Source organism: Corythoichthys intestinalis, chromosome 10 (assembly GCF_030265065.1).
Source record: "Corythoichthys intestinalis isolate RoL2023-P3 chromosome 10, ASM3026506v1, whole genome shotgun sequence".
NCBI lineage: Eukaryota > Metazoa > Chordata > Actinopteri > Syngnathiformes > Syngnathidae > Corythoichthys > Corythoichthys intestinalis.
In genome coordinates, this window is record NC_080404.1 from 15,091,186 (window position 1) to 15,117,189 (window position 26,004).

The 26,004-nt window shown below is 40.5% G+C and overlaps 1 protein-coding gene across 2 annotated transcripts in view; it reads right to left on the bottom strand.

Moving 5' to 3' along the window:
• oit3 (oncoprotein induced transcript 3) overlaps positions 1-16,940 on the bottom strand; it is a 37,335-nt gene extending 20,395 nt beyond the window's left edge. The window contains exons 1-5 of one of the 2 annotated variants that reach the window (XM_057847500.1): positions 16,797-16,940; positions 7,503-7,820; positions 7,266-7,376; positions 2,100-2,222; positions 1,868-1,990 (exon numbers count right to left, since the gene is read on the bottom strand). In XM_057847500.1, the coding sequence (XP_057703483.1) occupies positions 1,868-1,990; positions 2,100-2,222; positions 7,266-7,376; positions 7,503-7,820; positions 16,797-16,878 (757 nt within the window). In that variant the 5' untranslated portion in view covers positions 16,879-16,940. Of the gene's footprint in view, positions 1-1,867; positions 1,991-2,099; positions 2,223-7,265; positions 7,377-7,445; positions 7,821-16,796 lie in introns of both variants that reach the window. The other variant, XM_057847499.1, reaches the window with a different exon arrangement.
• Between the last annotated feature and the right edge of the window lie 9,064 nt (positions 16,941-26,004).

Below are 26,004 nucleotides of genomic sequence, written 5' to 3' on the forward strand. Positions count from 1 at the left end.
AAAAGTCCACCTGCACTCCATGTATTATCCTGAATCTGATGCACTTCTTTGAGGTCGATAGCAGCATAAAGACACCTGTCCACCCCATACAGTCAGTAAGACTCAAATTTGTAGCATGGTCAAGACCAAAGCTGTCCAAAGACACCAGAGACAAAATTGTTCACCTCCATAACCCTGGAAAGGCCTACGGAGCAATTGCCAAGCAGCTTGGTAAAATAAGGTCCACTGTTGGAGCAATCATTAGAAAATGGAAGAAGCCAAACATAACAGTCAATCTCAATCGAAGTGGAAACCCATGTAAGATATCACGTCACGGGGTCTCAATGATCCAAAGAAAGGTGAGGAATCGCCCCAGAACTACATGACAGGAGTTGGTCAATGACCTGAAAAGAGCTGGGACCACCGTTTTCACGGTTACTGTTAGAAATACCTGTATCACACAAACTGTTAAAAATCATACATTGTGATTTCTGGATTTTTCTTTTTAGATAATCTCTCTCACAGTGGACATGCACCTACGATGAAAATTTCAGACCCCTCCATGAGTTCTAAGTGGGAGAACTTGCAAAATAGCAGGGTGTTCAAATACTTATTTTTTCACTGTATATACAGTATATCAATATATGTATCAATTTTAAATAAATCTGTAAAATGAAACAATGTTGGTAAAAAGTAGACGTGCGTGTATTGCCTATTATCTAGATCACGATTCGATTCGATCCCGATTAATCCAGGTACTACTCTTGAAGACAATTACTGCGATATTTGTATATCACTTTAGAAAAAATTAAATAAAAATGGACATCAGTAAAATTACAGTAATCCCTAATTTTTCCGCTGTTACTAAAATTTTTTTTTTTTTTAGATATTTTTTGTGTGTTTTCAATGTATTCATTCAGATTTAGCATTGGAAAGAGATACATATAGACATGTTTTCACTTTTTTCCCCCCAAAGTTTTAAACATGTTGCTGTCCCACCAAATTATTTTTAAACAAGAATAAAGTATAAAAAAGCTTGTTTTTATTAAATGCTTCATTGAGTGTGTCCGCTCATATCCGCTCAAGCGGCTCACTTAAACACAATTAACCTAATTAACTTGTTAAACAGTTGCTGTGTCAGCAACTGTTAACAAGTTAAACGATGATTGACGCATGCGGCGCTTTGATGCTTGGGCTTCCAGGCGTCTGTGGCAAGATCAAACATTAAACGTCTGTCAATCATCGTTAATGTTGCAGCTCGACACAAGGAAGAAGTCTTCCAGTGTGTCTTTTGCGATTGCAGCTTTTATTTTCCTTTGCTGTTGCGTCCAGAAGTTCACAACCATGCTCTCTTTTTCTCCCCCCTCCAAAAACACACGAGGTGCGTTTTTGTGCCCTCGGAAATTTCAGTCTCACAAACGATGACTCCAATTGCAATGCGGAAACACAAAAGAATTTGACAGAACACAAAAGTGTATTAACACTTGTGAAAATCAAATACACAGAGGGGGTGTATGTCAAACCAATCACTATCTCCTACATTAAATTTGATAAGGAACCCCAGTGCACTGCCTGACCAACAAAGAGCAGGGAGAGGGAGGGAGGGAGGGAAAGTGAGACTACGCGATTGGTTCGGGACAGCTCATCTGTATTCATTTTTATTGTTTTTTTATTATTGAAAAAAGTCCACAATGGACTGAGGGCGTGGAGTTTGAAGTGTGAAGTAGCGAGGGATCCCTGTAGTCACATTTTTTACAAAAATAATTACACTGTTGTATTTACATTAGGGTAGGGGATTTTTTTTTTTTTTTTTGTAAATAAGCATGATGAACAGGGACTTGGATTGTTGTTAACACTGTTGTTACAATTATTACACATGTACACATACCCTGACATGTGCGTGAGTCATGGCTCAACTGCAGCCCTCTTGGACAGTGACACTGGTAGGAGCCCTGCAAGAATGAGCAGGAATGACTGCAGCCTCCATTGTTGACATGGCAGCCTTCCATCTCTGCAAGACGCAGACATGACATCAGAGAAGAAAGCTCAACCAGAGGTTACATCAAATTGATCTCAAAAGGACCAATACTGTATAGCGAATCCAGAGTCTAATCAAGTACCTCGGCAGTTAAGCCCGGTTTCATCCGGCACTCGGCCTGGTCTGCACTCACACCGTCTGGATCCTTTGGTGTTGACGCAGATTTCTGCACAGCCACCGTTGGCCTTCTCACACTCATTCACATCTGAAGATAACACACACGCACACCTGGGTCACAGCACAAGGTTTTTAATTGACTTGAGTGCTGGAGGTACTAGGATGAGCCACCTACAGGGATGAGGATGACACATTCCTTCCAAGGCGGACTTCATAATAATGAAGGAACAAATAATGATAAAGATGGCTGGAAGTAGGGTAGAAGGATGTCACTATCATCTGTACATCACTTAATGTACAACTCAAAAGATAATGCTCAATTTCTCCCAGTAAATGATTGCAATTACAAATGCTTTGGTAGTAATATCTTCATTCATTTTGCTTGCAATGAAAAACACAACACAAAAGAGAATGAAAAAAAAAAATGAAATCATTATCATTTTACACAAAAATGGGCCGACCCTCAGCCTAATACTTGGTAGCAACAACCTTTAGACAAAATAACTGCGAACAAACGCTTCTGGTATCCATCAATGAGTTTCTTACAATGCTCTGCTGGAATTTGAGACCATTATCCTTTGGCCAACTACTCCAGGTCTCTGAGATTTGAAGGATGCCTTCTCTAAACTGCCATTTTCAGATCTTTCCACAGGTGTTCTATGGGATTCAGGTCTGGACTCATTGATGGCCCGTTAGAAGTCTCCAGTGCTTTCTCTCAAACCATGTTCTAGTGCTTTTTGAAGTGTGTTTTAGGTCATTGTCCTGCTGGAAGACCCATGACCTCTGAGGGAGACCCCGCTTTCTCACTCTCACTCTGGGCCCTACATTATGCTGGAAAATTTGTTGGTACTCTTCAGACTTCATAATGCCATGCACATTGTCAAGCAGTCCAGTGCCAAAGGCAGCAAAACAACCCCAAAACATCAGGGAACCTCCGCCATGTTTGACCGTGGGGACCGTGTTCTTTTCTTTGAAGGCCTCATCTTTTTTCCTGTAGACTCTATGTTGATGCCTTTTCCCAAAAAGCTCTACTTTTGTCTCATCTGACCATAGAGCATTCTTTCAAAACTTTTTCGGCTTTCTCAAGTAAGTTTTGGCAAACTCCAGCCCGGCTTTTTTATGTCTCTGGGTCAGAAGTGGGGTCTTCCTGGGTATCCTACCATAGAGTCCCTTTTCATATAGACGCCGACGGATAATACGAGTTTTAACTATTGTACCTTCGGACTGCAGGACAGCTTGAACTTGTTTGGATCTTAGTCGAGGTTCTTTAGCCACCATTCGCACAATCTTGCGTACAAATTTCTCGTCAATTTTTCTTTTCCATCCACATCTAGGGAGGATAGCCACAGTGACATGGGCTTTACACTTATTGATGATACTGCGCACGGTAGAAACAGGAACACTCAGGTCTTTGGAGATGTACTTGTAGCCTTGAGATTGCCCATACCTCCTCACAATTTTGCTTCTCAAGTTCTCAGGCAGTTCTTTGGCCTTCTTTCTTTTCTCCATGCTCAATGTGGTACACACAGGACACAGGACAGAGGTTGAGTCAACTTTAATCCATTTTAACTGGCTGCAAGTGTGATTTAGTTATTGCCACCACCTGTTATGTGCTACAGGTAAGTAACAGGTTCTGTTTATTACAAAAATTGGAGAAGCATCAAATGATCTTTCAAAGGGTGCCAATACTTTTGTATGGCCCATTTTTGGAGTTTTGTGTAAAATAATTATTTAATTATTTTCCCATTCTCTTTTTTTGTTTTGTTTTTTTCATTGTAAGCAGGGGGCCAAATGCAGCCCGTGGACAGATGTCATCCGGCCCCCAGCATCTTTTATAAAATCAATAACGTCTGGCCCGCACACAGACTTAATGTGAAAGAATATATTTTATTCATGCTTATAAAACACAATTATCAACTGCTGTGAAGGTATATGCTTGCATGTGAGACTCGAGTTTCTGTGGACTCTTATCTAATCTTCACTCCCTTTCATCCCAGCTACAGCTACAGTGCCTTGCAAAAGTATTCGGCCCCCTTGAATCTTGCAACCTTTCGCCACATTTCAGGCTTCAAACATAAAGATATGAAATTTAATTTTTTTGTCAAGAATCAACAACAAGTGGGACACAATCGTGAAGTGGAACAACATTTATTGGATTATTGAAACTTTTTTAACGAATAAAAAACTGAAAAGTGGGGCGTGCAATATTATTCGGCCCCTTTACTTTCAGTGCAGCAAACTCACTCCAGAAGTTCAGTGAGGATCTCTGAATGATCCAATGCTGTCCTAAATGACCGAGGATGATAAATAGAATCCAAATGTGTGTAATCAAGTCTCCGTATAAATGCACCTGCTCTGTGATAGTCTCAGGGTTCTGTTTAAAGTGCAGAGAGCATTATGAAAACCAAGGAACACACCAGGCAGGTCCGAGATACTGTTGTGGAGAAGTTTAAAGCCGGATTTGGATAGAAAAAGATTTCCCAAGCTTTAAACATCTCAAGGAGCACTGTGCAAGCCATCATATTGAAATGGAAGGAGCATCAGACCATTGCAAATCGACCAAGACCCGGCCGTCCTTCCAAACTTTCTTCTCAAACAAGGAGAAAACTGATCAGAGATGCAGCCAAGAGGCCCATGATCACTCTGGATGAACTGCAGAGATCTACAGCTGAGGTGGGAGAGTCTGTCCATAGGACAACAATCAGTCGTACACTGCACAAATCTGGCCTTTATGGAAGAGTGGCAAGAAGAAAGCCATTTCTCAAAGATATCCATAAAAAGTCTTGTTTAAAGTTTGCCACAAGCCACCTGGGAGACACACCAAACATGTGGAAGAAGGTGCTCTGATCAGATGAAACCAAAATTGAACTTTTTGGCCACAATGCAAAACGATATGTTTGGCGTAAAAGCAACACAGCTCATCACCCTGAACACACCATCCCCACTGTCAAACATGGTGGTGGCAGCATCATGGTTTGGGCCTGCTTTTCTTCAGCAGGGACAGGGAAGATGGTTAAAATTGACGGGAAGATGGATGCAGCCAAATACAGGAACATTCTGGAAGAAAACCTGTTGGTATCTGCACAAGACCTGAGACTGGGACGGAGATTTATCTTCCAACAGGACAATGATCCAAAACATAAAGCCAAATCTACAATGGAATGGTTCAAAAATAAACGTATCCAGGTGTTAGAATGGCCAAGTCAAAGTCCAGACCTGAATCCAATCGAGAATCTGTGGAAAGAGCTGAAGACTGCTGTTCACAAACACTCTCCATCCAACCTCACTGAGCTCGAGCTGTTTTGCAAGGAAGAATGGGCAAGAATGTCAGTCTCTCGATGTGCAAAACTGATAGAAACATACCCCAAGCGACTTGCAGCTGTAATTGGAGCAAAAGGTGGCGCTACAAAGTATTAACGCAAGGGGGCCAAATAATATTGCACGCCCCACTTTTCAGTTTTTTATTTGTTAAAAAAGTTTAAATTATCCAATAAATTTTGTTCCACTTCACGATTGTGTCCCACTTGTTGTTGATTCTTGACAAAAAATTTAAATTTTATATCTTTATGTTTGAAGCCTGAAATGTGGCGAAAGGTTGCAAGGTTCAAGGGGGCCGAATACTTTTGCAAGGCACTGTAAGTTCCCAAGGTATGTGGAAAGTAATAAGTTTTCAATTCTGTTTCACAGTAAGCATCCAGTTTTGAGGAACAACACCAAATAAGGAGAAGCAGTTAGTGCTGACTCACTCTGAACTAACCAATTATCGGGCACCACATACCCACTGTAATGACATGTTTCTGACCAAGTGACTTTGTATATAAAATGGCTGCGTGCACTACGACAGGTGGAAAGACTTTTGCGAGGCCTAGCTTCTCATCTGCCGAAACCCAGTGTGCACGTTAAAACCTTGAGACTCGAGTGGTTTCTGACTGCAGATGGTTTTATCCCCGATGAGGTGGGAGGTTTTGCTCCTTGTGACTGTCATTTGAATAGAATACTCTGGGTGTTTTATTTCCTTGACACTTAATAAATTGGTCAGCAGTACTGCTACAAGCATATAAAGTAGCTTACACACTAAATGCTGCTTCTCATTTACCGACTAAAAGGCAGCAGCACTCAAAGCAACATTACCCCATGTGACCCTTTACTCCCAATTTTCTAAAATGGCAACAATCAACAAAAAAAAAAAAAGAAAGTTGACTGCGACGGCCGACGCGTCAAGGATAGGTGGAAATTGGACTATTTCTTCTCTAAAGTACGCAACAACTGTGTCTGCCTCATTTGCTGCTTTTAAATAGATCAATGTGAGGCGATATTACTAAACAAGACACGCTGACATGTACGACAATATTTACAGGAAAGATATTTAGCGATAAATTGAAGCAACTTGAAGCTAGTTTAATTTCACAGCAGCAGTATTTCGCAAGAGCCCGAAATTCGAGAGTATACCACAAAGGCTAGTTGTGAGATTGTTGAAATTATTAATTTAAAAAAATAATAAAGCAAATGTGACACACAGAATGGCTTGCTAAAATTTGCTTAAATATATTGGTCTACGTAAAGGACGTCAGCCAAGGTCGGCCCCCCACATTTTTACCACACCAAATCTGGCCCCCTTTGCAAAAAGTTTGGACACCCCTGCTCTAGGTGAAATGTAACTAATGTTTCTAATGTTGCCAATGTGTAAATAATATCGTACTAAATCAGTTGTAGGCCCATGAATCGAATTGAATCGTTGCAGTCTTTGTAGCACTGGCAAATATCGTATGAGTGTCCAAAGAATCAATAACATATCTTATCATATGGTCATGAAATGGATTATTTACACCCCAAGTGTTTGGTGACAAACTGCTATTCTAAGTACAAACCTGAGGTCAAGAATGAATAGAAGTTGTTTTGGTTAGTTGATATTTTTTATGTAATTTTTCTATTTTGAAAAATGTTTATTCATTTTTATTTTTTTAAATGAATCATATCACATTGTTATTTTTTATTTATTATTTTATTTTTACATCAAATAACATTCATAAGCTTAGTCATGTCAGATTTTCTTCTTCCATGTCTTCCTGTTTATTGTCCTTTCTAACTAATCTTATCCACTCCACTCTTCCTTCCTGTCATTTATTCTCACCCATGCATGTTTGTCCGTCTGGTCCCAGAAAGGTTCCAGGAGCACAGCGACATTCCGACACAGGACATCTCGCACCGACGCATGGAACGTCATCACAGATTTCATAGAAATCTGCGGGACACAAACATGATCATTCATAAGAGTTAAGGTCAGTCAGAGGTTGTTGGAGGTTTGACTCACGACCACAGTAGACATGGAAGCAAACCGGAGGTCTGGGCAGACGGTATACAAAGTAACCTCCAGTGCAGGCCTTCACATCCACGCTGGCATTCCATTGGCAGCAATTGTCCCCGAAGCTGGCGCACACTTGCAAACGGACGATGCCTTCCTGCAGCTGAGGGTGGCTGCCGGCGAGCCAGACCGGAGCGTGGGTGCCGCAGTGGTTCTCGGAGATACAGAAGGTAGGCATGGCATCCCCCGCCAGTCCTGTGAAGCGATACCACTCCCCGGACATATGGTTGTCACAAAAAGGCACCCCGGACGACTGGTTGACGTGATACTCAGTGTTTCTCCATGGTTCATTCAGGTTGATGTAGGCAGAACATGGATCCACAGCTGAGGCCAAAGATAATAGATAATAAAGCGATAATAGCGAAATGATAATAACTTGGATTTATGCGGCACCTATGCTGTAACCCAAGGTCGTTTTATAAAACTGTATTATGTCTGAGTGATTAAGATGATGACTTTATATGAGAGTAATGGGTTTGGATTGTAGTTTTAAAAGCCTGTTGAAGGCATCCTAATGGTTTAGCACAGCGCTTCCAAAAGTGTGGACTGGGAGTATAAAGTAATTGTCTGAACTTCCAAAGCTTTGATAAAAAAACAAATTGCATCTACAAAGCAGTTGTTGTCACAACGTCTGTACATTAAAATTTTAAACACACTACTCACTAAAAGCAATCTACCTCATTTATTATGAGAGTTCTGTTTCAGAGGCCCCAGTGAGAGATGAAAATCTGCCGAGCCACATTTATTTTTATATGTTCAAAGTGCCTGTGACAAGAAAAAAAAAGATCTTAAGTAGCATTATTGTTGGAATTTAAATCATATTTGGAGACGATTCGACTATATACAACAATTCGGCAAAGCGCAGATGACGAGGAGTCTTTTAATCTGCCGTTTAGACCCTCCTGTTATTATAGCCCTCTGGAGCCTCCATCTGGGTGATGACGTCGGTGAGGTAGATATTTCAGTGGATTTAGAATTCAGCCCAATGGAGGAGGAAGCATTTTTCAGCGATTCTGGTTCAAATGTGGATCTTTCAAGTGATATTGTCGATCAAGAGGAAGCCTGTGACATACAGCCATATATGTTTGAGTTGTATTTGGAGGAGGAGGAGGAGGAGGACGCTTCAAAATGAGAAAAATGCTGATGACTACAGCATACTGTAAAATGTCATCAATGTTTTTTCTCCGTACTCCAATATTTTTACAGGATATTCTTTGTATCTAAGTATTTTTCCCCGATTGTTAAATTAATTGCATGGTCATGACACAATCTTGTGGTAAATGGAATATGAAATATTAAAACATGCATTTATTCAGTACAAAAGGGCTAAACTACTGCATAATGGTCAAAACTACCCACTTCTTAATCCTCCCAAATGGTATTTTATGCCGCCGGAGTTAGTCCGGCTCTTGTCATTTCCCAGTGGGGACTCGGAGATGGAGGAAACAGTGTAAACAAAATAGGAGTGTGACAGCTAGGCTCCATGCTAACCCGAACCGAGCGGTCCTTGCAAGTCTCTTCCTTTCCATTCGAAAACGAAAAATCACAAAAACTACCCCGACTCAAGTAACACACAGCGGCGGGGTTGATAGCTTTCACCGAGCGACCAGCCCATGGCGGCAAGCAAGTTTCGGCTCGCCGTTACCCTGCGGCCCCGGCAAGAGTACCTGTCACCGGGGACGCAGCTGGTAAATGAACACCAAAAATGGTGCATTCTCGATTGCCACCCAGTGGATGTCAGGCGCATGGCTGCCCTAGCCCAAGCCGAGGATAGCACTCTCTCGGCGGACATGCAAAAAGGGCCCAGGGGGTGGAAGTCTCGACACAATCGAGAACTGTAGATGAGAGCGTCAGCCGACGGAGCCGGCCACCCCCACCTTCTTGGTGGACAGGGTGCATTGTCACCCACAAAATGCAAGCCACCTTCTTATGAAAACATGTGCCATGATCCCAGCATTTGACATAATATAAAGCACTCATCTTACTTCCTCGTCCATCCAATGGTTGCTCCATTGTCATACTTGTTTTGCCCATTTTTCGCAGTGAACAGGATCTTTTTGAAAACCAGAAAGGCTCACACCACTTTCACTAGTGTAGACACAAAAGCCTGCAGCACATTGGGCTGGCGTGAGGCGAAAAATATACAAATTAATCCGCAAAATCAGCTGGATCCGTAATCCTTTTGCATACAATAGTATGGCTGTACAGTGAAGATGTCTCCCATTAACGGCACATTTGCCTTTTTCCTCAATCCAAGACCGTGGGCGGAAGTCTCTCATTTTCGTAGCACGGGATTCAAAAAATTGAATAAATATATTAAACGCTTCTGCTCACATCCATGTGGTCCGTTTCATGAAAGAGGATAAAATACTTTGTGTAATATGAAATAAACATTCTTTTTTGTGTCGTAGGCACTTTAAAGCATTGGTGTTTTCGTCAACGATGACTATAACTAAAATATCTCGTCGACGAACAAGTTTTTCATGACGATGATGAGACGATCACGAACTAAAATGTGTCTTGGGAGACTAAAACGTAAAGAGTGCCAGTTTTTGTCTGACCAGACGAGAACGAGACGAAAATGCCCCATAGTTTCCATCAAATGCTAAAAATGTGTGACATTGTTTTCTTATTATACGAATAGTTAGCCTGCATCGTAACAGTATAATTGTGTCACTCATGTGATGTGCTGCACCTCCCCATTCACCAGTGTCCTCTCCCGACTTGCATGTTTTGATACACATGATGAGATGTGTTTTCTTATCTTGGGCAGATAGAATATGCAATGTTACTTTAGCCTTAAATGCGTGGCGAGTGTCGTCTTAGATTCTCGGAGACCTTTTTTTTTTTTAAAACATACATTTCGTGCCATCCAGGTAGGTATAGTTATTAAAAATAATGTACTTTTTTCCAGCTGATTGTGAATAATCATCACCAAGTTGGTGTTGTCCTTGTAGACATGATAATTTGTGCTCGTTTGCCAATGTTCTTTTGAAACTGTTGGAAATTTTTATTTATTCTTGGAATAAAACGACAAAAACGACTGAAACTAGACGAAATTTCTAGCTTTTCAAGTCTAATTGCTATAGAAAATAAACACGGAGAGAGACTGAGAGTTATATCCCACCAGCATATAGGCATTGTGTTCATCTAAACCAGTGCTTCTCAATTATTTTCTTTTACGCCCCCCCAAGCAAGAAGTAAATGTTTCGCGCCCCCCCCAAACTCTCCGCCGCCACTGTAAATAGTATTATTCGTCTATAAAATTACTATTATAAATACGCATCTGCCTAACATTGTGTCCTTTTTTTCTAATAAAGAAAAAAAGTAACAGATCAACTTATAATAAAGTATAACTTTATTAACATTGTTTTGTTTGTAACAGAGAAGACTTGACGTGCATCAATTTGCCTGAATAATAAAAAAAAAAAGTCACATTCAAACTGTAAAAATACACTCAAGGTATTTTTGACCATTTGATACAGAAAAATAAAATGTAATAAAATCCGTAAATAATAACAAATTCAAATTGATTAGAAACATTTACTCATGAGGACAATATGCCAAAAAATTTGACCGAAAAAACAAAAATGAATAAAGGAAAAAAAGAGTGTCCTTGGACAGAAGGACAGTTTTTATTTTTGCTGCTCACACTCAGTATTACCTCCTTTGCAATGGTGTGGAGTCATTTTGCAATGAGCATGCCAACAATGCTCACTGGTTTACTGATATAACACTGACAAAGCAGGACTATTGTTGGCAACATTCGGCACGTTTTCGCTGAAAAACAATCAAGCGGATTATCAATGAGATTGGGGTCGAATGTCTTTAAGTGGCGTCTTAATTGATTTGGCTTCTGGCAGTCCGCTATAATTATTTTCAGACACAGTAAACAGTAGTCTTTCCTCATCACCCCACTGTATTAAAAGTCAAAGCTAAAAGGCAAACGACACGAAAAAAGCGCATTCTCGGCGGCCGAGGTAGAACCGTAGGTGAGGGCGGTCGTCGTGACGATCCCAAGCCGAAAATGGCACTTCTCGGGCGGCGACGTGAGAACCGGACAAGACAGTGGATCGCTGCGTGAGTGAGTCCGGTCGGAAAACAGCTTTCGAAAACGGCGGCGGCGCACTGCTCTTCATATCTGTTTTCTGTGTGCTGAGTGCGCTTCCTTAGTTCAAAAATACTGCACGCACTCTGAAAATGAGATCGCCACTGCCACCCACTGAGTGGATGTGCAAGTACACTTTATTCCAGTCCGGCAAAAAAAAAAAAAAAAAGAAAAAAGCATGTTCCCCGAGGACACATGCGCCCCCCCTGGCATCGCTCTGCGCCCCCCGAGGGGGGCGCGCCCCACTATTTGAGAAGTACTGATCTAAACAAACATTTTCACACTGAACAAGTATAAATACTCATAAATTATTTCATGAAGGGAATTGTTACCTTTCTCGCAAACACCATGTAATTGATTGCATTAGTCTAACACAGTGCTTCTCAATTATTTTCTGTTACGCCCCCCCAAGGAAGACGTAAATGTTTCGCGCCCCCCCCCCCAACTCTCTGCCGCCACTGTAAATAGTATCATTCGTCTATATTACTATTATAAGTACGCCTCAGCCTAACATTGTGTCCTTTTTTTTGTATTAAAGAAAAAAAGTAACATAGATCAACTTATAATAAAGTATAACTTTTTTAACATTGTGTTGCTTGTAACAGAAAAGACTTAACGCGCATCAATTTGCCTGAAGTTAAAAAAAAAAAAAAAAGTCACATCCAAACTGTAAAAATACACTCAAGGTACATTTTTGACCATTTGATACTGAAAAATAAAATGTAATAAAATCAGTAAATAATAACAAATTCAAATTGATTAGAAACATTTACTCTTCAGGACAACGTGCCAAAAAATTTGACCGAAAAACAAAACTGAATAGAAGGGGGGAAAAAAAGTCTTTGGACAGAAGGAAAGTTTTTATTTTCGCTGATTCACCACAGTGCTCACTGGTTTACTGATATAACACTGACAAAGCGGGACGATTGTGACAATTGGCAATATTCGGCACATTTTCGCTGAAAAATAATCAAGCGGCTTATCAATGAGATTGAGGTCGAATGTCTTTAAGTGGCGTCTTAACTGATTTGGCTTCTCCGCTATAATCATTTTTAGACTCAGTAAACAGTGGTCTTTCCTCATTTCCCACTATATTAAAAGTCAAAGGCAAACGGCCCGAAAAAAGCGCATTCTCGGCGGCCGAGGTAGAACCGTAGGTGAGGGCGGTGGTCGTGACGATCCCAAGCCGAAAACGGCACTTCTCGGCCGGACACGTGAGAACCGAAGAAGACAGTGGGTCTCTGCGTGAGTCCAGCTCTGCATGAGTCTCTTCCGTGTGCTCTTGCTTACTTCAAAAATACTGCACGCACTTTGAAAATGAGAGCGCCACTGCCACCCACGGAGTGGATGTGCAAGTACACTTTATTCTAGTACGGCAAAAAAAAATAAAAAAAATCATGTTCCCCGAGGTCACCCTGGCATCGCTCTGCGCCCCCCTGGGGGGGCGCGCCCCACCATTTGAGAAGTACTGGTCTAACACATTCATTATCGTAAAGCATTTAACCATAGTTTAGGCCAGGGATGTCCAAACTTTTTGCAAAGGGAGCCAGAATCTATGTGGTAAAAATGTGGGGGGCCGACCTTGGCTGACATCCTTTACGTAGAGCAATATATTTATGCTAATTTTAGCAAGTCATTCTGTGTGTCACATTTGCTTTATTTTTTTTTTTTTAATTAATAATTTCCACAAAATCTTGCAATTAGCATTTGTGGCGTTCTCTTTCATCTCTTGGACTCTTGTGAAATACTGCTGCTGTAAAATTAAACTAGCTTTAAGTTGCTTCAATTTCTCGCTACGTATCTTCCCTGTAATCTTGTCGTACATGTCAGCTTGTCTTGTTTAGCAATATCGCCTTACATCGAACTCTTTAAAAACAGCGACTGTCTCTTTGCAAATGAGGCAGACACAGTTTTTGCGTATTTTAGTGAAGAAATTGTCCAATTTCCACCTATCCTTGAAGCGTCGGCCGTCACAGTCAACTTTTCTTTTTTTTTGTGTTGATTGTCGCCAATCGCGGGGTAATGTTGCTTAGAGTGCTGCTGCCTTTTAGTGGGTAATGAGGAGCAGCATTTAGTGTGAAAGCTACTTCATATGCTGGTAGCAGTACTGCTGGCCAATTTATTAGGTCTGTGTGCGGGCCAGACATTATTGATTTTATGACACAGGCTGGGGGCCGGATGAAATTTGGCCCCCGGGCTGCACTTTGGACATGTCTGGTTTAGGCAGACTTCACTCCATGCCCTTTGACACAGTAAAGGGGACCAACTTTTTAGCCCTCTCCTGATAAGGTAAGGAGAACACGTCAACAACTCTTCGATGGGGTCAGAACGCGCCCGTTCTACCGGGACAACATGTTGATAGCGCGTCGCCTTGGACGTCATGCGTTGATAGCCGAGGCAACCCCATCCCAGCCACGAAGGATGACGCACGAACTTGACCGCCCAAAGCTGCCACAGAGGCAGGATCCCAAGACAACACCCAGGCACGTCTTTCGCCTGGCTTCACCACAGCTTTCAAAAGACAGAACATTTAGCTAACAACTGTCGATTCTCGGGAACATTCCGATGTATCCGTTGTTTTGCCGACCCTGGATCCAGCATTGTCTATCCATCGTCTGTTTTGCCTTGTTTTTGACCATTGTCGACGAATAAAATGTCAAACTGTTTTCGGTGAACCTTCTTTAAACCGTTCATAATGGAGTCAGTACAAAGGGTTAACACAGGAGTGAACGCGCGGGATCGGCCCCTCCCGGCTGACTTGCGGGACCGTTGCCAGTGGAACACCATTTGGATCGGCTGTCGCTGTTTCCGCGGCTTGTCCGGGGGGCCGAATTCCTTCAACTTAAAGTAATTTTGAAACATTTTTGCTTTGTGGTGTGCCGCGAGATTTTTTCCGACGTAAAAACGTGCCGTGACGCAGAAAAGAAAAAAAACACTGGTCTAAAGACACGCGCTATTGTGCATACACGCACAAACATGTACTCAGTGTTGTGTAACTTTAGTGCCAACTGATGCGTCTGAAATTTTCTGATGAACATTTACGGTTATCTTAAAATTCAACGACTTACCATACAATACGCAGTCCTCCTAATTAGATATTTGTGTCAAAAATGATGTTCGGTGGGTTTATCTAAATCCCCTCGCGTACTGAAAATCTAATACACAATAAACAAACATGGTTATCTCTAAGCCAGCTTCATGTAAACACCCGCAACCCAAGTGTTTATAGTGACGCATTTTAAGTAGGTATCAAAGCTGTGCCCGTATGCTTAGTTTGGACCAAGATGATGTAGTAATTTGACCTCAGCCTGATTGTAGATTAATTTTAATCATGCAAATTTGAGCTCCGTCATTACCATAGCAACCCCTTATCACTATACGAAGAGCTTTAGTGATGTTATAGCAGACATTTTGTAATCAGTTGTGTTTTTTAGTACATGTAGACTAAAACACTGTAGGAGATGTACATGTCGATTTAACAAAGAAAACAGTTGTCAGTTATTCTAATGTGTGTCCTGTGTCTAATTTGACTTAATTATTGGTTGATTCTACTTCCACTCAGAGACTATTTTGAATATGCACTAGTGTGCAGCTAAAGTGCCTCCTGTGTGGGACCATTATTCAAATACCCATACATTGGCCCACAATTTTATTAAGATTGGCTTTTATTAGTCCTCGACAGCAACTGGCTAATGTTGGATTGCCTATTCTTCATATTATACCATCCCAATAGTTTCTTCTTTACTTCAATGCTCCACTTTGAGCATTATACAGTATACAGTATATATATACAGGGGTGAAGGTGGGGCAGAACGCTCCGGAACGCTGTTCCGGTAAGAGATCCGGAACGTGACGGAATGGTTCTTTAATACCGAAAATATGACGGCAATTGTCAAAACCCCATGCTAAAAACAACCTGCCTGGCTGCCACACAGGCATCTCCAAGTGGAAAACGATCTACTAATGTCAGATTTACATATGCAAGTGTTAACAACAAGCATAATAAAGTGCTTGTTAAGTGTCATCTGTTTCCACCGATTTTTATTATTTATTTATTCCATGTGATCAGCAAACATAGTTAGCTCTGATAGGTTCAAATGCATACGTTTTCTGGATGAGCAAGAAAAAAAAAAAATTTTTTTTTAAATGAACAAGCTTGTTGGATTAATGTGATAAAAAAGGGCAATGCAACAGAAAATTGATCAGATCTTTAAGAGAAAGGAAAGATTTGAAGAGGCTTATTTATTTTATTTTATTTGCTTTGATGGAGGTTCGCAACATCTTTCCTGTCAATGTGCACTTTGGATTTATTTTTGTTAATTTATTTTAGGCTAATTATTTATTTCCTTATAATTTAAAAGAGTCAAATTTGGAAATTAATTGAAAAATTAAATAATAATAATCAGAAATAATAATAAAAAATCCATTGTACTTGATTTAAGATGCGTTTGATTTTTTATTTATATTCTGCCAAATCACAACAGAAGTTATCTGAAGGCAAAACTGCCTGCTTCCTAACAGAACCGAGCCACGACTCAACGGGTGGTCACCATCTGCCTCAAACAGTTGAGGGTTGAGCAAGAGACACAGGAAAGAGGGCTGGTGACAATATCCATATAGCAATCGCAGTAAAGCCTTGTAAATATGGCGCAAGTCTGACGAAAAACCTGGTTGTATCAGCTCCTTATAATTAACAAGATCTGATAGATATTCTAACTGGATGTTCAGGGATAACTTGAGCAGGGAACAAAAGCCATTTGAGGACAATCAACAAAATGAGACATTGATGGCTGTTCTCTCCTTGTGTAATTAAGATGCAAAAGAAGAAAAACTAGAGGGATGTGACAACATTTTAATTGCTGCTGCTGGCTTTCTATCTAGTTCAATTGATACATAAAAGTAATGGTAACATTAACACCGAACTGCACTGCAACTGGAAGGCCTGTTAAATTTACTCCAGTTCTAGCAAAAATACAGCATTCAATACAAGAACCCTAAAATTAATAATTTGAAACAAATATGAATGTGCTCAGCTTTTTCGGCAATGCCGTGGAGATATGGATTTAGCCCAATGTTATTAGCATAGTTACAAAACAACACTGCCTCACACAAAAAGTTAATTCACAAACTTTGGTTAAGAAAGAAAAATTCAATAGCAATGCATCCATGCACACTATTATTTTAATACTCACTGACAGCTGTTACTTGAAAAACTTCTCGTAACAGAACTCCAACCCAAAAAAGCATTATGTGGTGAAAATTATTGTTCATCATCAGGTCAGTAAAGAGTAGCACTTATTGTTCACCCTTTGGGAAGTCTTCTTTTAATAGGCACCTCTTATCTGTGCATGTGTAACTGTCATGGCTTACCTTGACCTCCAAAATGCCGAGAATCATCCTCCCATTGTTTCATGCCGAATATCCCTTCCACCACTCACCCTCACTCACCCTTTAACTGCTCCATAAATAAAAGCATTTCAGAGTGAATGTGTGTGTGTAACCAATTTCAGTTGCTGAACCCGTAAGAACATTTCGGTTGTATGTATGAGAGGTTATCCTGAAATACCAGACTGCCCCTTATACTTGTCATTCAGCTGTTGACATGACAACCAAAAGAAAATAGATGCTGAATAAACAGCACCTTTAGTTGCGTGCAGAGGTTACATTTGTGTGTGTAACCAATTTCAGTTGCTGAACCTGTAAGAGCATTTCGGTAGTGTGTATGAGAGGTTATCCTGAAATACCCAGACTGCCCCTTATACTTGTCATTCAGTTGTTGACATGACAACCAAAAGAAAGCACAGTGGGGCACATAAGTATTTAGTCAACGACCAATTGTGCAAGTTCTCCTACTTGAAAAGTTTAGAGAGGCCTGTAATTGTCAACATGGGTAAACCTCAACCATGAGAGACAGCATGTGAAAAAATAAAATAAAATCACATTGTTTGATTTTTAAAGAATTTATTTCCAAATTAGAGTGGAAAATAAGTATTTGGTCACCTACAAACAAGCAAGACTTCCAGCTGTGAAAGAGGTCTAACTTCTTCTAACGAGGTCTAACGAGGCTCCACTGTATTAGTGGCATCTGTTTTCACTCATTATCGGTATAAAAGACGCCTGTCCACAAGCTCAGTCAGTCACACTCCAAACTCCACTATGGCCAAGACCAAAGAGCTGTCGAAGGACACCAGAGACAAAATTGTAGACCTGCACCAGGCTGGGAAGACTGAATCTGCAATAGGTAAAACGCTTGGTGTAAAAAAATCAACTGTGGGAGCAATTATTAGAAAATGGAAGACATACAAGACCACTGATAATCTCCCTCGGTCTGGGGCTGCATGCAAGATCTCACCCCGTGGCGTCAAAATGATAAGAACGGTGAGTAAAAATTCCAGAACCACACGGGACCCACAGAGAGCTGGGACCACAGTAACAAAGGCTACTATCAGTAACACAGTGCGCTGCCAGGGACTCAAAACCTGCACTGCCAGACGTGTCCCCCTGCTGAAGAAAGTACACGTCCAGGCCCGTCTGAGGTTCGCGAGAGAGCATTTGGATGATCCAGAAGAGGACTGGGAGAATGTGTTATGGTCAGATGAAACCAAAATAGAACTTTTTGGTAGAAACACAGGTTCTCGTGTTTGGAGGAGAAAGAATACTGAATTGCATCCGAAGAACACCATACCCACTGTGAAGCAAAAATCTCCTTCCATCAGCAAGGGCATTGAAGATGAGACGTGGCTGGGTGTTTCAGCATGACATTGATCCCAAACACACAGCCAGGGCAACAAAGGAGTGGCTTCGTAAGAAGCATTTCAAGGTCCTGGAGTGGCCTAGCCAATCTCCAGATCTCAACCCCATAGTATATCTGTGGAGGGAGTTGAAAGTCCGTATTGCCCAACGACAGCCCCAAAACATCCCTGCTCTAGAGGAGATCTGCATGGAGGAATGGGCCAAAATACCAGCAACAGTGTGTGAAAAGCTTGTGAAGAGTTACAGAAAACGTTTGGCCTCCGTTATTGCCAACAAAGGGTACATAACAAAGTATTGATATGAACTTTTGGTATTGACCCAATACTTATTTTCCACCATGATTTGCAAATAAATTCTTTAAAAATCAAACAAAGTGATTTTCTGTTTTTTTTTTTTTTCATCTCCACATTCTGTCTCTCATGGTTGAGGTTTACCCATGTTGACAATTACAGGCCTCTCTAATATTTTCAAGTGGGAGAACTTTTACAATTAGTGGTTGACTAAATACTTATTTGCCCCACTGTAGATGCTGAAAATAAAAACTCCCTTAGTTGCGTGCAGAGGTTACGTTTGGCCAGTATGTTTTTTGGGTACCTTTATGTAATTAAATTAACGAAGACTTTTATTTAAGATGCCCTTGAAGTAATGGAGATGGAAAATATCATGTCTTTCTTTTGTAGCTACTCTTGGAAATAAGACATTGATTTTCTTCCTGGCTCCGGCGGGTTTAATCAGCTTTATACACTACATTTAGTACATTATGGACGCAAAGAAGGCATTGCAGCCAAGTACTGCACTTGAGGAACAACCGGTACAATTTGCAAGCTAATGACGGACAGTACAAAGCGGTATAAACATTCCAGGTTTGAACTACGGTAAAACAATTAATTTAGGGGACTGGGTTGGTGTCAGAGTTTACATTAAAAATGTAGTTATTAAAAGGATTAACATTCACTTCCAAACAGTGTTATGATATTGGTGTTGTTCATTTTCCCCAACAATTGAGGTTGTGTTACGTTATTTAACCCCGTGTGTGACTTTAGTGGACATATATTCAAAAGTTATCCACTGACTTCACTATCAGTTGACGAGAAACAGGGTCCGTAGGGGGTTATTTTCAAAAACTTAAAATTCAAATATTTTCAGAACCAAAGCTGCTAGCGACCTAAAACCAAAAACAGGCACCTCCCTTAGGCACCTATGAGTCCCCTTGAGCAGCAACATAAAAAAGTTCAAAGTCGTTTCCCAATAAAATCCCGATTATTTTTTTATTCAAGTATAACAAAACTTAAAATGGCTATAAAATTCTCAAATTTTACGCTAGATGCACATAAATCACCATGAGATAATCGCCTATATTTACAGGATCAATAGCAATATTTTACTTTACTTTTTTTTTTTTTTTTTTTTTTTTTTAGTGCATGTTTTCAACAGCTAATCACTCAATTTTCACATCAGAAACTTAATACTTCTGGAAAGCATGCAGAATCATTTTAATTTTACTCAACAAACGCAAAATTTGCATTTTTCTATAAACAATCACAATTTATTTAGGTTTAATTCCGATGTTACTATTGCCTCAGCACTTCTTGCAGGTTATCTGGCCCTCGTCATTTTTAGATTAAAATGTTACATAAACATGGACGCATAAATGTCTAAATTACAAATTTTCCATCCATGCATCCATCCATCCATCTATCCATCCATCATCTTCCACTTGCTCCGGGGTCGGGTCGAGGGGGCATCAGCTTAAACAGGGAAACCCATACTTCCCTCTCCCCAGCAACTTCAACCAGCTCCTCCGGAAGGATCCCAAGGCGTTCCCAGGCCAGCCGAGAGAGTCTCGCTAGCGTGTCCTGGGTCGTCCCCGGGGCCTCCCACCGGTGGGACTTGCCCAGAACACCTCTCCAGGGAAATGTCCAGGAGGCATCCGAACCAGATGCCGAGCCACCTCAGCTGGCTCCTCTTGACGTAGGGGAGTAGTGGCTCAACCCCGAGTCCCTCCCGGTTGACCGAGCTTCTGACCTCATCTCTAGGGGAGAGCCCAGACACCCTGCGGAAGAAACTCATTTCGGCCGCTTGTATCTGGGATCTTGTTATTAGGTGAGGATAGGAACGTAGATCAACTGGCAAATCACCAATACGGACTGGTGCAGAGTCCACATTACTGCAGACGCTCTACCGATCCACATGTCGATCTCCTGCTCCCTCCTACCCTCACTGTGAACAAGACCCAAAGATACATGAACTCCTCCACTTGGGGCAGGATCTCATCCACGACCTGGAGAGGGCACTCCACCCTTTTTAGACTGAGGACCATAGTCTCGGATTTGGAGGTGCTGATCTTCATCCCAACCGCTTTACACTCGACTGCGAACCGCTCCAGTGAGAGTTGGAGGTCACGGCTTAATGAAGCCAACAGCTCATCATCTGCAAAAAGCAGAGATGCATGCTGAGATCACCAAACCGGACCCCCTCAACGTTTCGGCTGCGCCTAGATATTCTGTGACAAAATCGGTAGCAAAGGGTAGCCTTGGCAGAGTCCAACCCTCCCTAGGAACAAATTCGACTTACTGCTAGCAATGCCGACCAAACTCCTGACACCGGTCGTACAGGGACCAAACAGCCCTTACCAAGGGGCTCGGTACACAGTAATCCCGGAGCACCCCCAACAGGACTCCCCGAGGCACACGGTCGAATGCTTTCTCCAGATCCACAAAACACATGTAGACTGGTTGGGTGAACTCCCGTGCACCCTCGAGGATCCTGTCAAGGGTGTAGAGCTGGTTCACTGTTCCACGGCCGGGACAAAAACAACACTGCTCCTCCTGAATCTGAGATTCGACTTCCCGAGGGACCCTCCTCTCCAGCACCCCTGAATAGACTTTACCGGGGAGGCTGAGGAGTGTGATCCCTATATAATGTGAACACACCCTCCGGTCCCCTTCTTAAATAGGGGGACCACCACCTCAATGAATTAAATTTATATTTAAATTATTTAATTAAATTACTATTTACATCATTCTATTTTAAATTATTTATATGTGTAAATAAATATATCGTACATTTATATATATATATATATATATATATATATATATATGGATAAAGGAAAATCTGTGCGGGCAACACTAAAACTACAATTGGATGTCAAATGGGACTGCAAAATACTGTCCTGTGGTCCGCAATTAGCCCCTGGGCCACAGGTCTGAGACCCCTGTCCTATATAAACACTGAATAATAAAAACGTTACTGAGAAGAAAAAAAAAATCATAATCCGTGAATGAAAGGATTAAAATGTTTTGGATTGATTTTTTTTTTTTTTTTTAAATGTAGGGCTGTCAAACGATTAAATTTTTTAAATCAAGTTTATCATAGCTTAAACATTAATTAATCGTAATTAATCGCAATTCAAACCATCTATAAAATATGCCATATTTTTCTGTAAATTATTGTTGGAATGAAAAAATAAGACACATGACTGATATATACATTCAACATACTGTACATAAGTACTGTATTTGTTTATTATAACAATAAATCAACAAGATGGCATTAACATTAACATTCTGTTAAAGCGATCCATGGATAGAAAGACTTGTAGTTCTTAAAAGATAAATGTTAGTATAAGTTATAGAAATTTTATATTAAAACTCCTCTTAATGTTTTCGTTTTGATAAAATTTGTAAAAATTGTCTATCAAAAAATAGGCTAGTAGCCCGCCATTGTTGATGTCAATAATTACTTACACAATGCTCATGGGTGCTGAAGCCTATAAAATCAGTTGCACCCAAGCGCCAGCAGAGGGCGACAAAACTCCGAAAAACACAACATATACACATTTCACTGTGCTGTCATTTTAATCTGTTTGAGCGGGGCATTTGTGCGTTAATTGCGTTAAATATTTTAACGTGATTAATTTAAAAAATTAATTACCGCCCGTTAACGCGATAATTTTGACAGCCCTAATATAATATAATAATTATATTATTATAATATAATAATTATATATATATATATAAAGTTGTTTAACATAATTATTGTCTATTAATATATCCATAATTAACCCTTAGAATTAAAGTTTATTGGCATTGTAAATGAGTTTTAATACAGTTGTTGAATGTTTCTCTAAGGATTTGAGCAAAGATATTTCAGCAGTGATGGTAAGTAGATTCTTAACATAAAAATAAACTTTTAAGAATTATGCATACATTTTCAAAATATGAGAATTGGCTAAAAAATATCTTTGTTTGCATGTAAAACAGACTAGCTTTCACCTTTTTGTTTTACATATTTTTGGGCCAGAATATTCTTTGCATTCCTGATGCCTACTCAGTATTTGTTACATTTGTATCACAGGATCTCAAAAGCAAGACAGTCAAGGTATTGTAAATGTTGTCACGTCATACATCTTTTCAAGATCGTGTATCAGACAAAAACAAAAGAGCCAGTGGACCCCAAGCTCCAAAACCTGGATAAGGATTTTATTGATAATTGTATTACATTTCTCTTTTATACATATTTCATAAATGATACAGGATTTTACACATTCTTTTCTTTTGGCCAATATTACAGCATCATGTCATCAGAAACATAACGTCCAGAAAGAAATAAAAATTAAAAAAAAAAAAAAAAACAGGAGGTCAGAATGGAGTACAAGGTCATTTCACTCGTATATGCTTCACTCTTTAAAACATATTGTAAGTGCACGCCAGAATTTCAAAAACACACATTCAAGACAAAAGTAACTTGGACAAAAAAAAAAAACTAAAAACAAAGGAAGGTTAGGATGACAGGAGAGGGATGTTCTTAAAGTTACAGCGTGGCATCTGACATGTTCCTTTAGTATCAGAAGCAGGACGTTAGGAAGTGAGGTCAGCAGCCAAAGAGCCTCTTTACTGGTGCACTGAGGATGGACTTTTTCTTTCCATTCTAGGAGGATGAATGCAACACAGAAGAAGAAAAATGGATGTGGCAACGGGTCGCAGATCGGTGAGGAACGAGTTCGGCTGAACTATTTCTAAACACGCAGGCCGGTTCCTGCTAGCAATCTCTACAAACGACGTTCTTAAATTATCTTTTGCCTTCTTGGTCTTTTGTATAAATCTTTTTTTTGTTTGTTTTTACATAATTTCCAATGTAAACATACATTCATGCAACACCCTCTCTATATAAAGGTCTCTATATTTGATGTATTTAGATTGTTAAAACACATGGGAGCCCAGGGTAAGGTAATGATGGACGGTGTGATTAAAAAAAACACACACAAAAAGAGCTAATGGTCAAAAATCACCTTCAATACGAAAACTTGACTGCGCGAGAATGGGAAAATCATCGTAAGCGAGCGACGGAGATGAATGGAACGAGGGTGCAAAAGGGATTTATCACTATTGACAGGCAGCAATGGTGGCAAAGAGGGCTAATCAGATGGTTCGCTCAACCATCCGCATGCCTATTCACCAAATCTCTTTCCACTTCAAATAACAAAACGCTATCATTGACGTTTTACCCGATTGCTTTCTTGTCAACACTGTTAAAATCCTTAATCATCCCAAAAGGCACCTTTATCCCATAGAGGTACGCACATGTGCCCGTGCACACACTCACGTGATCAACAGATTGCACCAAATCCTATCTGCACGGGTAACTTTTAATTAGATCTAAACACATGCAATTCAATAGGAAATCTGCAGTTAAACACCAGGATCTGGTCATAGGATTAGGTCAACTGTCAGCTCACATGAACACACACGATGTGACGTCATGACAATTCCGCCGCTGAATCTCCTCGGCGTGGTGAACGTTTGCCCCGCGTAGGAAAGCGAAGAAACAAATGAGTTTAGACCTTTCAGTGCAAAGGGGTATTGTGGCCACAGAGAAATAAGTGGAAACTACTTCAGGCAGTTGAATCTAACTCAATGGCTGCAATTGACTATGCTAGACGTCCAACCTATTTTTGACTGGGAGGGGCGAATGAACGAATGTTCATTCGCCCCTCCCAATCAAAAATGGATTGGACGTCTAGCACCGTCAATGGCAATGAAACATGAGCATTCACAGCCTGTCCTCTCATTTTGTCTCTCATTTCTCACGATTTTTTCCACATGAAAACACTCTCATAGTATCATTGTACAACCCCTAGCAAAAAGTATGGAATCACCAGTCTCGGACGAGCACTCACTCAGACATTTTATCATGTAGTACAAACTCATAAAAAGCTTGAAAAAAATAATGAATTAGTTCAAAAGTGCAACTCTTTAGCATTCAGAAACACTAAAAAAATTGAATAAAAAACATTGTGGTCGTCAGTAAATGTTACTTTTATAGAGCGAGTGCAGGGAAATGTATATGGAATCACTCCATTCTGAGGGGAAAAAATACGGAATCATGAGAAACAAAGACATAACAATCAAAACATCTCTAGTATTTAGGAGCACCACCTCTGGCTTTTATGACAGCTTGCAGTCTCTGAGGCATGGACTTGATGAGTATTCTTCATCAGTTTGGTGCCAACTCTCTTTGGTTGCAGCTGCCAGATCATCCTTGCAGGTCAGAGCCTTGCTGTGGACCATTTTTTTCCATTTCCACCAAAGGTTTTGAATAGGGTTAAGATCTGGGCTATTTGCAGGCCATGACATTAACTGAAGGAGTCTTTCTCCAAGGAATGCTTTAACAGTTTTAGCTCTGTGGCATGATGCATTGTCATCCTGGAAAATGACACATTTTCAATTTAAGGGATAAACGGTCTAAAATTTCAATGTAAACTTGTGCATTTATTGAAGATTTAACCACAGCCATCACCCCAGTGCCTTTGCCTGACATGCAGCCCCATATCATCAAGGACTGAGGGAATTTTGATGTTTTCTTCAGGCAGACGTCTTTGTAAATCTCACTGGAACAGCAAACCAAAGTTCCAGCATCATCACCTTGTCAAGAGTCAAGAATCTGCATTGGACAAGGTGTCAGCAGTCAAGAATCTGCTTTGGACAAGGTGATGATTCTGGAACTTTTGTTTGGTGCTGTTCCAGTGAGATTTACAAAGAGGACTGCCTGAAGAAAACATCAAAATTCCCTCAGCCCTTGATAATATGGTGCTGCATGTCAGGCAAAGGCACTGGGAAGATGGCTGCGGTTAAATCTTCGATTAATGCACAAGTTTACATTGAAATTTTAGACCCCTTTCTTATCCCTTCAATTGAAAATGTTTGTCATTTTCCAAGATGACAATGCATCATGCCACAGAGCTAAAACTGTTAAAGCATTCCTTGGAGAAAGACTCATTCAGTCAGTCATGGCCTGCAAATAGCAGAGATCTCAACCCTATTTACAACCTTTGCTGGAAATTGGGGTGGGGGGGAGGGGGATGGTCCACAGCAAGGCTCCGACCTGCAAGGATAATCTGGCAACTGCATTCAAAGAGAGTTGGCACCAAATTGATGAAGAATACTCATCAAGTCCATGCCTCAGAGACTGCAAGCTGTCATAAAAACCAGAAAGCCAGAGGTGGTGCTACTAAATACTAGAGATATGTAGTGATTGTTATTTCTTTGTTTCTCATGATTCCATATTTTTTCCCTCAGAATGGAGTGATTCCATATATATTTCCCTGCACTTGCTCTATAAAAGTAATATTTACTGACCGCCACA